Source organism: Urocitellus parryii, chromosome 5, assembly GCF_045843805.1.
Source record: "Urocitellus parryii isolate mUroPar1 chromosome 5, mUroPar1.hap1, whole genome shotgun sequence".
In the NCBI taxonomy this organism is placed as follows: Eukaryota; Metazoa; Chordata; class Mammalia; order Rodentia; family Sciuridae; genus Urocitellus; species Urocitellus parryii.
Genome location: NC_135535.1, coordinates 51,978,859 through 51,993,576, shown reverse-complemented (window position 1 = coordinate 51,993,576; position 14,718 = coordinate 51,978,859). Strand labels below are relative to the sequence as shown.

The 14,718-nt window shown below is 38.4% G+C and overlaps 1 protein-coding gene across 1 annotated transcript in view; it reads right to left on the bottom strand.

Moving 5' to 3' along the window:
• C5H12orf56 (chromosome 5 C12orf56 homolog) overlaps positions 1 to 14,718 on the bottom strand; it is an 80,776-nt gene that overhangs the window by 42,577 nt on the left and 23,481 nt on the right. Inside the window, exons 3-4 of the mRNA XM_026392969.2 lie at positions 13,097 to 13,169; positions 969 to 1,368 (exon numbers count right to left, since the gene is read on the bottom strand). Of these exons, the coding sequence (XP_026248754.2) occupies positions 969 to 1,368; positions 13,097 to 13,169 (473 nt within the window). The remainder of the gene's footprint in view (positions 1 to 968; positions 1,369 to 13,096; positions 13,170 to 14,718) is intronic.

Here is a 14,718-nt window from a genome sequence, read left to right as displayed (position 1 = left end):
ACTTGTTTTCTTAAACTAATCCAGATGTTTAAAAAAGAGCCCTGGGCTGGGATTGTGGCTCAGCGGTAGAGCGCTCGCCTATCGATTCTCAGCACCACATAAAAATAAAGGCATTGTGTTGTGTCCATCTACAAAAAAAAAAAAAAAGATTCTCTCTCTCTCTCTCTCTCTTAAAAAAAAAAAAAAAAAAAGAGCCCTAAGTGGGAGTTCTGGTTCTTCTCCTAAAGTTACTTTATAATCTTGAGTAAATCACTTAAAAGTTTTGTGCTTCATTTTCCTGGTTTGTAAAACAAGACTTAGACTAATGATTTCTAGATAAAATTATTTGATTCTATAACAATGATACCTATTTTCAAAAATGCAGAAAATAAATACAGAAACACAGTGACAGTGTTAAATTTTACCTAAGGTTTGTGTCATCCCAACTAACTGCAAAAGGCTACCTGGTGAGACTCACTGATGACTGTCTCACTTACCTACGTCGACAAAATCCCAGGTTCTTTCCTCATCAATGAGCATTTCTCCCTCTGCAACAGCCTGAATAAATGATCCCCTTCATTGTCCAGTGCAGTTTTTGAGATGGTGGGAGCTGAACCCAGGGAAGCCCTACCACTGAGCTACCTTTAAGTTGCTCAGGTTGGCCTTGAATTTGCAATCTCCTGCTTCAGCCTCTCAAGTCACTGGGATTACAGATGTGCAACACCACACCTGGCTTGTCCAGTGTATCTGTCTTTCACAATATTATTAAAGTCTAGGGTAAATTTCCAAAATAGGGAGGTAGAGCCAGGAAGGCATGTTTTTGGAAAGAGAGGGGGATTGGAGAGAGAGAGAGAGAGAGAGAGAGAGAGAGAGAGAGAGAGAGAGAGAGAAAGAAAGGAAGGGGAAGGGGAGGGAAGGGAAGGGAAGGGAAAGGATAGGAAAGGAGGGAGGGAGGTTAGAGGTCAAAGTTATCTTATGAGGACACTTACTATGATGTAATTGTTCCATGAACTTTTCAAGTGCAGAAATATTGATGAGGTTGTGGAAATAACATACAAATGAAGTTCCAACTCCTTCTTCTCTAGGTTTGAATTGCTCTGTAAAGGGGAACCTAGAATGGAATTTTCTGAATGAAACTCATTTGTGTTCCTATGGCACTTGAAAAGGAATTCACTTAAAGAGTCTTTGTGATCCGGAAGTCCCTGGGGTTCTTTTGGGTTCCTTGTGCAAGATGTCAAGTCACCAGTAGCTGGTGTGGATTGACAGCTCCCCCTGGGGGGCACAGGTAAGGGTCGAAAGGCACCTTGGCCATGAAGGGACAGCTTCTTGGGGTCTGAAGGTGAACACAGAGTTGAGTCCTTGGATGGTGTGCTGCTCACTTGGTGGTACCTGTGGGTAGAATTTAGTGTTAAATATAACAGTTAGAATTAATTAACACTTAGGATATAAATATAACATTTAGAATAATTAACACTAAGGAACAAAAAGAACCTGATGGGCAATTGCAACTAAGATTGGGAAAGCAAGTGTTTTCGCATAAATGGAATGCTTGGTAAGAGGAGGAAGTGATTTGACCTGACTTGCTATTACCCACTGACTACAAGAAATACGGCACCGCAATCATTGAGCAGACTTTCCTGTTTACGGAAACTGCGCTCCACCCAATGTCATATCAAGAAGCACTTTTTATATTGAAAGCATTGTGCCTGCCCTTTGTGGAGCCCCAATAATTTCACTGAAAGGACCTTTTCATTCTGGTTTTTAACCTTATTGTCATTTTGTTGTCCATTCTGAACATCCTATAAGAAAAAAACTACTCAAATAGAGATACAAAGAATTTTTAATGCCGATTTCTTTAATTCGCATACTCCTCTGATTTTCCCAGAATCAACCCAGTAGGATCCGCCCTTCTTTCGGCATCAGTGTCGGATCCCATCCCTTCAGGTTCTTCATTCTCTCCACCACGACCTTCTCCTACCATGTAACACAAAGAAGCTGGAGAAGACAGAGTTGCATTCCAACCCTGGCTCTGCCACCCAGTGGTTCTGTGTCCTTTGTTAAAGTTTAAGGGAGGCCATGGTTTTGGACTAGCCTCCTACATGCTGAGTGTCACATACTCAAACTCAACCTGATTCAGCACGAAGAGGAAGTCCACTCTACTTTGACCCTTTTTGTTCTCTGTTTCTACTTTCTTAGCCCTTTTCTGCCTATAAAGCCAACCTCCTCCTCCGCTCAGCTCAGCAGAATACTCATTCTACCTTATAGAATAAGGTGCTGACTGACTATAGAATCACAAATAGATTTGTGATTAGATCTTTAAACTGAAATTTTGGTAATTGTCTTTGACCCCATAATTGACTTAAGCCTCAATTTCCTGATTTTAAAATAGGAAAAATAGCACCAATCCCCTAGGGCTTCTGTGAGGATTTAATAAGAAAATACACTTAATGCGTTTGTAACACTAGAGACAACAAGAGCTAGCTGTTAATATTACCCTATATTGTCTTTAGTTGATGGCTTATCTTTTTATATTAAAGTATCTACATCTCCCATAAGATTGGAACCTCATGAAAGGGGAAAGCCACTTTCTTTTTATTAGTTTTTAATTCATTCATTAGTTCTAAAATTCACTGTCTGTATAGTGCTCTTGACTGAGCTCATTTCCAATCTGAGCTCTCTTCCCCACTGAGACTGCATGTGCACACACATGTCCATGCGCACATGTACACACACACACACACACACAGACACACACACACACAGTAGTCATTCCAGGTCTCCTACACATCCCCCTTTAACGACTCCTTGCCAAACTTAAGAATATGTATATGGCACTATGGCCGGGCACAGTGGCACATGCTTGTGATCCCACCAGCTTGGGAGGCTAAGGCAGGAGGATCGCAAGTTCAAAAACCTCGGCAAAAGAGAGGCACTAAGCAACTCAGTGAGATCCTGTCTCTAAATAAAATACAAAATAGGTCTGGGATATAGCTCAGTGGTTGAGTGCCCCTAAGTTCAATCCCTGGTATTGCCCTCCCAAAAAAGGTATATGGCACTATGGAAATAACCTAGGTGCTCTTCAACAGTTGAATGGATTATAAAAGACATGTGATATAATATACACACACATACACACACACACACATATATATATTATACATATATATAAGATATATATATAATGGAATATTACTCAGCCTTAAAGAAGAATGAAATTATAGCATTTGCTGATATCTGGATGGAGCTGGAGAATATCACACTAAGTGAAATAAGCCAACCCAAAAAAACCAAAGGGCGATTGTTTTATCTGATATGTGGATGCTAATTCACAATAACAGGGTAGGGCTAAGGAAAGTTAGAGTTACTTTAGATTAGGTAAAGGGGAGTGAAGCAAGGGGAGAGGGTATGGGAGTAGAAAGGATAGTAGAATGAATCAGACATTACCCCCCTATGTACATATATAACCATATGACTGGTGGGATTCTACATTATGTACAACCAGAAGAATGAGAAATTATGCTCCATTTATATATGATGTATCAAAGTGCATTCTACTGTCATGTATAACAAATTAGTACAAATTTTTAAAGATTTTTTAAAAAAAATAATATGTATGGCATTGTGTTCCCATAATAGGGTCTGGAAGGAAGAGTTGGGTGCTCATACTCTTCTTGCCCTGCAGAATGGGACATGGCCTAACCAGATTTTAATTACACAATGGACAAATTACTGTACATGATATACACAAACCCTAAATGCTGTTCAATAAGTGTCTTGCATGACCCTATTTTCTTCATAGGATTCTAATATTAGATAACAGTATTATTTAAGTGTCTAAGAATATAAGATGCTCACACTATATATATATATATATATATATATATATATATATATATATATATATATATATATTTGGCACTAGGGATTGAAGTCAGGGGCACTTGGCCACTGAGCCACATCCCCAGCCCTATTTTGTATTTTATTTAGAGACAGGGTCTCACTGAGTTACCTAGCGCCTCGCCATTGCTGAGGCTGTATTCAAACTTGCAATTCTCCTCAGCCTCCCAAAGCTGCTAGGATTACAGGCATGTGCCACTGCGCCAGGCCACATTATGATTTTTGAATAAATGAACGTTAGAGATTGAGAGCTCATGTCCCTCCTCCCACCACCAAATTAATATGCAGAAAATTAACCTTCACTGTGATAATATTTGCAGGTGGGGTCTTTAGGAAGTAATTGTGAAAGTAAGTCCCTCACAAACGGGATTAATGCCTTTATAAGAGAGACTCCAGAGACCTCTTTAAGCTCCTTTCCATCATGTGATGGCACCCTTGTCTCTGATCTCTAGCTTCTGCAACTGTGAAAAATGAATTTCTGATGTTTATAAGCCACTCCATCTATGGCACTTGTTATAGCAGCACAAACTGACTAAGATAACAACTATATTTAGCTTAGAAAAGAATGAACTATACATATTTCATATCTCTTTATAGTAATACATTTTCTTCCTTCCTCCCTCTGTCCCTCCCCCCCCTCTTCTTTCGCAGTGAGGGGATTGTACTTAGAGCCTTGAGCATTCTAGGCAAGCAGTCTACCAGAGAGCTATCCTCCCAGTCCTAGCGATATACTTCTTGGTTTTAACTTGGCAAAATTTATAAACTGCTTAATTAACTCTTGTGATCTACAAAGTAAGAATTACCTTAAAAATAAGAGGATTTGAAAAATGCTGCAGTATATTTGAATGCTCTGTATATTTATTTACTTTTTAAGAGTAGGATTTATCCAAGTGAGAAGAAATGACACAGAGCTCTCATAAGGTGAGAGGAGACCTGAGAGGGGTTGCCCTAAATCTTATTTTCAACAAATATTTAGATAACTTTTTAATATGCCAAATATAACTAATCTGATGCATTTTATAATTTCAGGTAAAGTCACACTTAAGTCAGTTTTAAAAATTGAATGCCATCACTTACTAATCTATATTTTGAGATGTTTCAGCTTTATTTCTGATTAATTTAGTCTCGCTTAAATTTGGCTATTATTCCTAATCATTTTGAAGTTTTCCTATACCGAATACATGAGAATGTTTGGTAATCACTTAAATTATATAAAGGAGATTACTATTTAAAATAATCTTAGTTAAATCCCATTTGTGAATTCAATAAACCTGTAATACAAAATAAAACAATTCCTTCTAGAATCAAATCTTAAAATTCAGGCAGCAACCATTTTTAAATTAATAATAACATATATATGGCAGTTACAAAGTTGTCTGAGTCATTTTCTCTTAGGTAATACCAGAGATACTGTAAATACTCAATGCACTGTGCACAGCATTGAGCTCCAAAGTGGTGTTTAAAATAACTGCTGTGAACATGATCCCAAGTAAGCAAACACTATCTAACTGCTTGGAGAAATACTTGGCAATGATTCCACCAAAAAGCCTGGTCCCCTCACTAAATGATTATTGATCCCTCATACAGTGTACACAGCACACTGACTACCCTGATATCATGGAAATGTGATATAAAGAAAAGAAAGAAAAATCCCCATTCTTGTCCAGGGTATTTGCTATTACTAGGAATAATTCGAAAAAAAAAAAGAAAAAGAACTTATGGTTATCAAAAAAGAAAGGGAGATGAAGTATCAATCTTTTTTTCTTGTTCATGTTATTGTTCCCACGTTATTTATTTCATTGATTTCTGCCCTATGTTATTTTTTCATGCTTTTTAAAGTTTGCTCAGCTAACACAGAATTTGTTTACAGTGAAGCCTTGGGAAAGAGGAAAGTAGCTGAGTTAGAAAAACTTCTGGCCTTCAGAACAGCACTTTGCCATCTGTTAGTGGAGGAAACAGCTGATACTTGTGCTACTTATGAAGTCTGATATCTTAGGGTCAGCCTGACTAGCTGTGCTCTAATGTGCTCTGGCAGAAAGCCAGACAGCAGGAACCAAGGCCACCTGACTTGATGTGAGGGGAGGAGATCAGATGTGCTAATCAATGTTCACTCAAGGGTCCTCTGCGGTGTGTGCGGTACAGCACACACTAAGTACAGAGATCAGCTTGCCATGTATTTCCACTAGTCACTGTTGAACACTGTGTAATGCCTACTGCACTGACTTAGGTACAAGGGACATAATAAGAAAAAAGAGGGGTTTTTTCATTTTTGTTTTTGGAATGTTCAAGTTACTCTGCCTCTGGAGCTAAGACCTAAGTACAGGAGACAGGATGCTTTGTTTGTCTGGGAAAGACAAAACACTCATATCCAAAGTAAACACTGAAAGAATCATCTATAAGAAACTTATAGCTGGGCACAGTGTAGCACACCCAAAATCCCAGCAGCTCGGGAGGCTGTGGCAGGAGGATCAAAAGTTCAAAGCCCGCCTCAGCAAACCAGACACTAAGCAACTCAGTGAGACCCTGTCTCTAAATAAAATGTAAAATAGGGCTGGGGATGTGGCTCAGTGGTTGAGTGCCCCTGAGTTCAATCCCCAGTACGAAAGAAAGAAACGAAGGAAGGAAGGAAGGAAGGAAGGAAGGAAGGAAGGAAGGAAGGAAGGAAGGAAGGAAGGAAGGAAGGAAGGAAGAAACTTATATTGCTGTTACTACGTCGCATGAAATCATTTGTCATATGGCCTATCTTTCTGAATTTAGAGAGTATATCTGGGATTGTGGGCCTTAAAATGTAAGCTACATGATGTATATAAAATTCACACACAATTTCAGCTAATAGCTATCACACAGAACTTACCCACATGGCCATCTCCACTAACAAGGATGCCTAGGAAGGCAAATGCTTTAAACTGAGCACATTACCATCCCAACCAAACTGAGATTCAGTTAATAAAGAATTGGAGAATTTGTTTATTCTTTTCTCTTTGCCCCCTAGCTTTAGGGAATTCTTAAGAAAAACAAGATACACCTCTCCTAAAAAAACAATTTTGGTGAAAAACCTGCTTGTGTTTTCTTTTGTAAAATCCATATGAATACATGGCGCTATCCACTGATGGAGAGCTACCCTGAAGAGAGACCTAAATATTAATCTTATCATCAGAGATCACAAGTCTGTTTTTTATCCCTTAGGTGTTTAGAGGCCTGCTGTTTATTATTACCTTGAAAAGTAATCATATTAATGTAGGTCTCATGTCCCAGGATAACAGCATCCTCCTTATGATCTGCAGCTTCTCATAATTAAGTCTAAAGCTTTACACCTCAGAGGTGTTTCAAAGCTCTGCACATGGTAGCATCCTTTAGTCCTCTAATTAGTATTTTCTATCTCGACCTGCCCTTTGCTTAGACTTCTGATTCAGATGTTTAATTGTGGAGATGACAGTGCTAGGAAACTAAAGGCTAGCAGACCCACCTCCTTCCCCACCTGCTTTACTTGGCAACTACTCCTCCACTCCACACATGGGGTACACAGAAGCTGCCATGTTTTTAAAGACCCTGATATCTTTTCTGTGGTGGATATTTTTAAACAGTGAGTCATTTATTCAATCTGGATAGTCAGAAACCTCTTCCAGGATTTTAAAATTTTGAGAAATAAAAATATGTGAGTTGGCCTATGTCTAATAGTGGGAGCTGCGGAGAACTTAAGACAGGTAGTTACTTACTTGTCTGACCCATGGAGGACAAGAGATTCAGTGAGAGAAAATGAAGCTGACACACAAACATTAGAGGAGGAGACAGAGACAGAGAGCTCTGTGCATTCAGCACCTAGTTCCAGCTGTGCCTAATGCAGTTTCATTCTTACCATTCCTACATCACCATGGTTTGGTTTCTAAACTTTGCTGATTTTATTCACCATTGTTCATCTAAAATTGAACATAAAGCCCAATAATTAGAATATGTCAGATTAGACAAATAGGCCTCCATGTATATCTATTTCCCTATTTATCTATATATCAGTCATCCACTATTGAATGAGTGTTGAATCACAGAAGTTGCCCCAGTAATTCCAATAAATTCCTCTTTTTAAAAAAAATTTTTATTTATTCTACTTTGTTGTACATGACAGCAAAATGCATTTCAATTCATCGTATACAAATGGAATGAAATATTTCAATTCTCTGGTTGTACATGATGTAGAGATGCACCATTCATGCAGGCATACATGTAGGTAGAGTAATGATGCAAATTCCTCTTTTAACCCAAGCTAGGTTTCTGACAATTTTAACAGAGTTCTAACTTCCATGATAACCTAAAACAACTATTACAACCATTCATTAGAAACCATTTATTTTTCTAAAGTGGAGAAAAACAATGAGACTCAGTATCAGTGTTCTAGAAAATTTGGGAACCATATGTCAAAATATTCAGTGAAAACTATAGAGTCCAGAAGCACATGGATGGCTGTCACTGGAACTGCCTCTCCTTTAACTCTCCCAGTCATGAAGGCCATGCTCAGAATTTCACGTAGTGCCCTGCTACTAGACAGAGCCCTCTTCCAGAAGCTCAGAAATCACAACCTTGAGGACAACAGTAAAAATACATCAACATGTACTTCAAAACATGATTCATTATTACATGGATTTAGACCAGATCACATTCCTACAAGTCCATATAAGGTAAGCCAGGTTAGATTGTAAAGAACATGATCATTCATTCATTAAGTACCTATTATGTCCCAGGCACTAGGTCAACACCAGGAATGTTTCAGTGAACAACAGTATATAAGTTCCTGTTTTCATGGAGCTTACATTCTAGTGGGATGACAGACAACAATAAACATGTAATTGCAGCTTTCAAAAGTACTATGAAATAAACTCACATAAAGAAAGCTGTAGATTTTTTGTCAGATAGTGGTATACTCTTGACCAGGTGATCAGGCAAAACCTCTCGGACAAGGGGTCATTTAAGCTAAGACCTGAAGGATAAGAAAGTGGGCCAAGGGGAAAGGACAGAGCTTGGGCTGTGCTCTAGCCTTTGTGATAAGTGAGAAGTGAAGCTGGTGCAGTGTGTCAAGACTAGGTCTTGCAGGGATGTTTAGACAGTACAATGTTTTATTTTTTTGTGTAATAGAATGCCATCATGGACGTTATTAAAAGATCACTTTGGCTTTCAATGTAGATAATAGATAGTGAGGCAAAGGTGGGGTGGTACCAAGGAGGAGTAGTTAGATGTGTTCAGTTGTGCAGGTGACAGATTATCATGGCTTATACCAGGATATCTGAAGTGGAAAGAGACAATTTAATGGATGGAAAAGAAATACATTATGAGTATAGAACTCAGGAGTCTCAACAATCCAAGAGAAAATTGATGTCATTGTAGATTATCTACACCAGTAATTCCCAAACCTTTGTAGCTTGTTAACAGAATCATCTAGACCTGAAGAAGTCGTGGCCTTTTGCAATTAATCCAGGTCGGCTTTATTTCCACACTCCAAACGACCTGGGCTGCCTCCTCACATGGCCTCAAATGACCTGGGCTGCCTCCTCAGCATGTGTTAAGAGGGTAGACTAATCTCAAAGCAGTTACAACACTTAAGAAAAAAGTGGGTGTCCCAGATTCGGGTTTACTGACAAGCAAATTCAAGTCCCTATAACCATTCTAGCCTCAAACAGCAGGAAGGCTTGGGGAAATGAGCTCTTATATTCAATTGACTTCTCAAACTAAACTTGTTTTAGATATTTAACATTGTTAAGAAATTTTTTTAAGTGTGTGGTTTTGTCTTTTGTAAAAGGCAAAATAGTAGGCATCTATGAATTTTTCATAATTAGTGGGTCTTTCTGAGCTTTAGGATTATCTTCATTAACAGTCAGGAACTGACTTGGTAAACTGGCCTGAAAGAGCAGAGTCCTAAAGGCAGAAGCCAAGAGGGTGTGGCTTTAGTGCCTCTTACTCCCCAGGATCTCCAACAGTCCTCCCCAGAATGAGCCATGACAAATAAATATCTACACTACATAAAAGCAATGTAGTTGTGACCACTGAGGGAAAAAGAGCAGCCCCAAATAAGCATATGGTCTAAGTAAATGAGTTCCCTAATCTCCCCTATTGCTACCCAAAGATCCTCTTTTATGGAAATTCCAGAATGATCCCGGGCTCCAGGAAGTATCTAATACTAGTCCAAATTCTTCCCCATATATACTAGTGTAAGCTTAAAATTCTACTAGTTTTTCCTCTGCTTCCAGCAAAGATGAAGTAGTAGGGGCCAAAAAAAAAAAATACTCCCACCTGAAACAACCAAAAACGGGACAAAGTATGCAAAAATAGCTTTCAAAAGACACCAGGCAGCCTGGTGTGGTTGGTGCAGGCCTGTAATCCCAGCAGCTCGAGAGGCTGAGACAGGAGAATCTTGCATTCAAAGCCAGCCTTAGCAACAGGGAGGCGCTAAACAGCTCAGTGAGACCCTGTCTTTAAATAAAATACAAAATAGGGCTGGGGATGTGGCTCAGTGGTCGAGTGCCCTAGTTTATTGTCTTGAAAAAGTTTTCCAGACCACAGTTAGGGGAAGGGACAGATAGAGATATTGGTTGTGGTGATAGTTTCATGGGTTTATATGACAAAACAGGTATACACAGTTTATTATATGTCAGTTATACCTCAGCAGGGCTGTTAAAATGAAATCCCACTGAGAGGTAACCATTTTAAATCTGTATTATTATATTTTCATACTGTGTAGTTAGCACAAAATCTTACAGGACCATCAAGGATATTGACTAGGAAGTCAAGAGAAAGTATGGGGATGCGGGAAAGAGCGCAGGATGGAAGAAATGTTAACAAACTTGACCACTTGACCAGTGTGTTGAGAGCTGGAGCTAGCAGGGGCAGTCACAGGAAAGGCATGGGGGTGACTTTAGTTGCCACCATAAGTGGGCAGCATTACTGGCATTTAGTGGACAAGAGTCAGAGAAGCTTAATTCCCACAATGTGTGGGACCACATCACATGACCATGAATGGTGCACCACGAAATGCCAATAACACCCCACTGGAAAATCTTAGTATAAAGAGTTCAGTTAGACTAGCTGTTGTCCCTTCCTTAATACCACCATCATCTTTATAATGTGTGTTTTGAGGTTTGCAATGCTAGCAGAATATTTATGAGTCAATTCTGTCATAGCCAATAAGATTTTCTGATGTTTTAGTTTCTATATAATCAGAACCTCCAAAGCCCTGAGAAAGCTGACAGAAACACAGAGAATGTTTCTATAACTAACTCTTTAAACACCTTTAGGAAAATTACAGTTATTGTAGCCAATTTTCGACAAGTTGTCTCGCCCAAAATAGTTAGTTGTAAGATTCTAAGATTAAATTTTTTTGTGTGTGTGGGGGGGGGGGGGTGGGAGCGGTGCTGGGGATGAAACTCAGGGCCTTATACATGCTAGACAAGCATTCTACCACTGAGCTAAACCCCCAGCCCCAAAATAACTGTTTTTTTTTTCTTTTTGAGATGGGGTTTTACTATGTTGTTGCACAGGGTGGTCTTGAACTTCCAGACTCAAATGATCCTCCTGCTTCAGCCTCCTAAGTAGCTTGGACTACAGGAACATGCCACTGTGCTTTGACTCCCAGACCCCAAATAAAGCATTTGAGGTTAAAATTCTATAAAGAAAAATGGTCATGTGTTCCAGTAAGGGGGAAAAATTTGCAAACCATTTTTCATGCATGAGAAGAGAAGTTATAATAATTTAGGATTAGAAGAGAATTTACAGATCCTCTTGTTCAAACAGTGACTGAAAGTGCAGTGAGAAAAGGCAAGCTTTTTCTAGCAACCTCAGCACGCAGCATGGTCACCACAGGCTTGTGAAGACTCCCCAGGCAGAACTTCACTTTTACTGTACAGCATTTTGCAGTGCTTTCCTAACATGGATCTCTCTCCTTGCCATGCCTCTCTTTCAGGACCCCAAATTAAACTGACTTTCTCAATGCCTACAAATCCCATGACAGACAGCTCTCAGAATCTTATGCTCTCCTCTTTTTTCTAATGTCTAGATTCATAATTATATAATAGTATCATTCTTGAAGTTATGCAACTTAGGAATCTCTTTATACCCAGATTTCTCTCTCTCATTACAGACTGAAATTTTAACTTCAGATGAACTTCTCCACCAGAGGACACCCTCTAGGATCTCAGGCTTACTCTGTCTAAACCAGACCTTGGGCCTGATCCCTCTGCATTCTTATTTCTTTGCAAGGCATCACCATTCAGTCACCCCACCTGCAAACCACAGTGGTTTCTCTCTCCATCTCTCCCATTTTTCAATCAACTGCAGTCTTGTAGATTCTGCCTTTGAAATGTTCCTTCCATCCCTTTTTCTTTATTCTTGCTACCTCCACCCAGTTCTAGTTCTCACTACTTCCCACCAGTCTTTGATCTTTCCTTGCTTCAAATTCATTTTAAGCACAATTGTTAGATTATTTTTTCTGTAGTAATGATTTCTATTATACCCTCCAGGTTGTACTTTGAATAGTTTTCTCAATTTCTATGAAATGAAATGTAAAATCTTCATCAGGCCTTTTAAGAACCTCCAAAGTATGGGCCCAGTTGCACTTTTCAAAGACTTCTAGACTGCTTACTGTTCCTGATATGTTTTCCATTTTTACCTTCCTTTATCTTAGTTTACACTATTCCCACCATTTGTTGTGTCCCATTCCATGTACACTACCCCTTTACGAACTATCATCTGACATTCTGACTTCTCTCCAAACTGAATATAATCTTTACCCTCTTTAAATCTCTTTGACACTGCTCTAACTCTTTTAGGACCCTTAGCATGTTTATTTTGTATTATATTTGTGCAAATGTTACATCCTGGTTAGGGTTCATTTCTGAAGGATAGAAATTATACTTTACTCATCCATGTACTCATCATAGAGCCTAACATTGTGTCCTGCACAGACCCAGAACTCAATCAATGTTTTTAAATTCAGTTTTAATTAATTATGTATTTATATTATAGACCTTTATATAGTCCATGGAAATTAGAAAAAAATATATTATTTTGCATTTGAATTCAGGAGAAAGTTCTCTCAAAATACCTTCTTCATCATTACATGTATGAGATATATAGAACTCAGTTCAAAGCCATTAGAGAAAAAACAAAAAGAAAAACAAATTGCAATATGAAATAACTTTTGACTAGCAAGTTAAAAACATACTCTAAACAACAATCTCACCTGAGAGAGGATTCATTCAGACTTCTACATTTTTTGCTTCTCCAAAATATAAGGCCATTTTTCTCTTCCTTGACTTAAAAAAATTAAAAAGGCATTTGATTATTAATTAAACAAGTTGATTGGATTTACAAAGAAAACCTAGCCACATGTCTTGATTTGGTGACTATTCATAAATCCTCATCAAAACTTGCAAGTTGTCCAAGAATATAGTTGAGCACCATGATAGAGCAAAAAACCTTCAGCTCTGACATTAAAATGTGCTCAAATTCAGACCTTTCCCATAATTGCCTATGTGAACTTTAAAGTTACTTTGTTGCTCTAGCCTCAGTATCTTAATTTGCAAAATTAGGGCACATCCTGAATAGAACTCCTGTATCTCAGGAAATAATACCAAGAATGGAAAAATGGTATGACATCAAATTAAAAATCTTCTATACAGCAGAGGAAACAACAATATGAAGAGAGAGCTTCATGTAGGGTTAGGGTTAGCGTTAGCTCAGTAGAACTGGTCACATTTCAAGTGCTCAGTGGCCACAGATAGCAGTATTATACATAATCAGGCTAGATATAAAACATTTCTAAGATATACCTGAAATGAGTATTTAATAACTCAATCTATGAAAGATCTTGAACAACTAATATAGCTCACTGCTTTCATTCTGTTCCTGTAAGTACTGTCCATTTAAAGTTTTCTGTAGTTTGGATCTGGAATGTCTCCCAGTGGCCCACTGTGTTAAAGGATGCATCCCCAGCTCATGGCACTATTGGAAGGTGGTGGAACATTTGAAATGTGGGGCTAATAGTAGGACATTAGGCATCAAGGACAGCCTCTTTCTTCCTCTTTATCACCATGAGGTAAGCAGCTTGTTTTACTATGTGCTCCCCTCCATGACATGCTATCTTGTCACAGGCCCATAAGCAACAGTGTCAACTGTCCATAGCTGAAACCTCCAAAACTGTGAGCCAAAATAAATCTTTCCTCCTGCTGATTTATATCAGGTGTTTGTTACAGTAAAAGCTGATCAACGGAGTTTAAAAACCACCTCTTTCATAAAATGTAAAAAGTATGACTCAAAGTGCTAACCATATCCCATATAAGAACACATGTATACTAAAAAAAAACTTCCTTTTCTCTATATTTCTGAAAAAGTTGGACCTAATTGGGAATCCTGTGAAAGTGTGATCATTTAAACTAAGTATTGCTACTACAAATGACTTGCAATTTTGAACTTACTTTGTTCAGATGATTGAGTTGACTGGTGTGTGGACACTTCTGCCATATGACAAAAATATTCCCTAGGCTTTCACCCAAGAGGCTTGGAGTCAGTCTTAATAATTATCTTTATTTAAATACTCAGTAGTTAATGCTTGGTGCTTCTCTAGGCATGATATCATCCTTATTAACATTAAGGATTTCGGTAATGACAATAAAATAGGTTTGAGCCTGTATCTTGCTTCAGGATCACATATTACAAAATGTCTAGAGGGTGAACCATGGGGTCCTGTGCAATATCTAAACCAAAGAACCAAGATTTTTGAGGAAAACAAAATATAGCACACATCACTACTGGAATGATGGGAAAAGGTTTTTTTCTTCTTCTTCTTCTTCTAATATGTGCTAT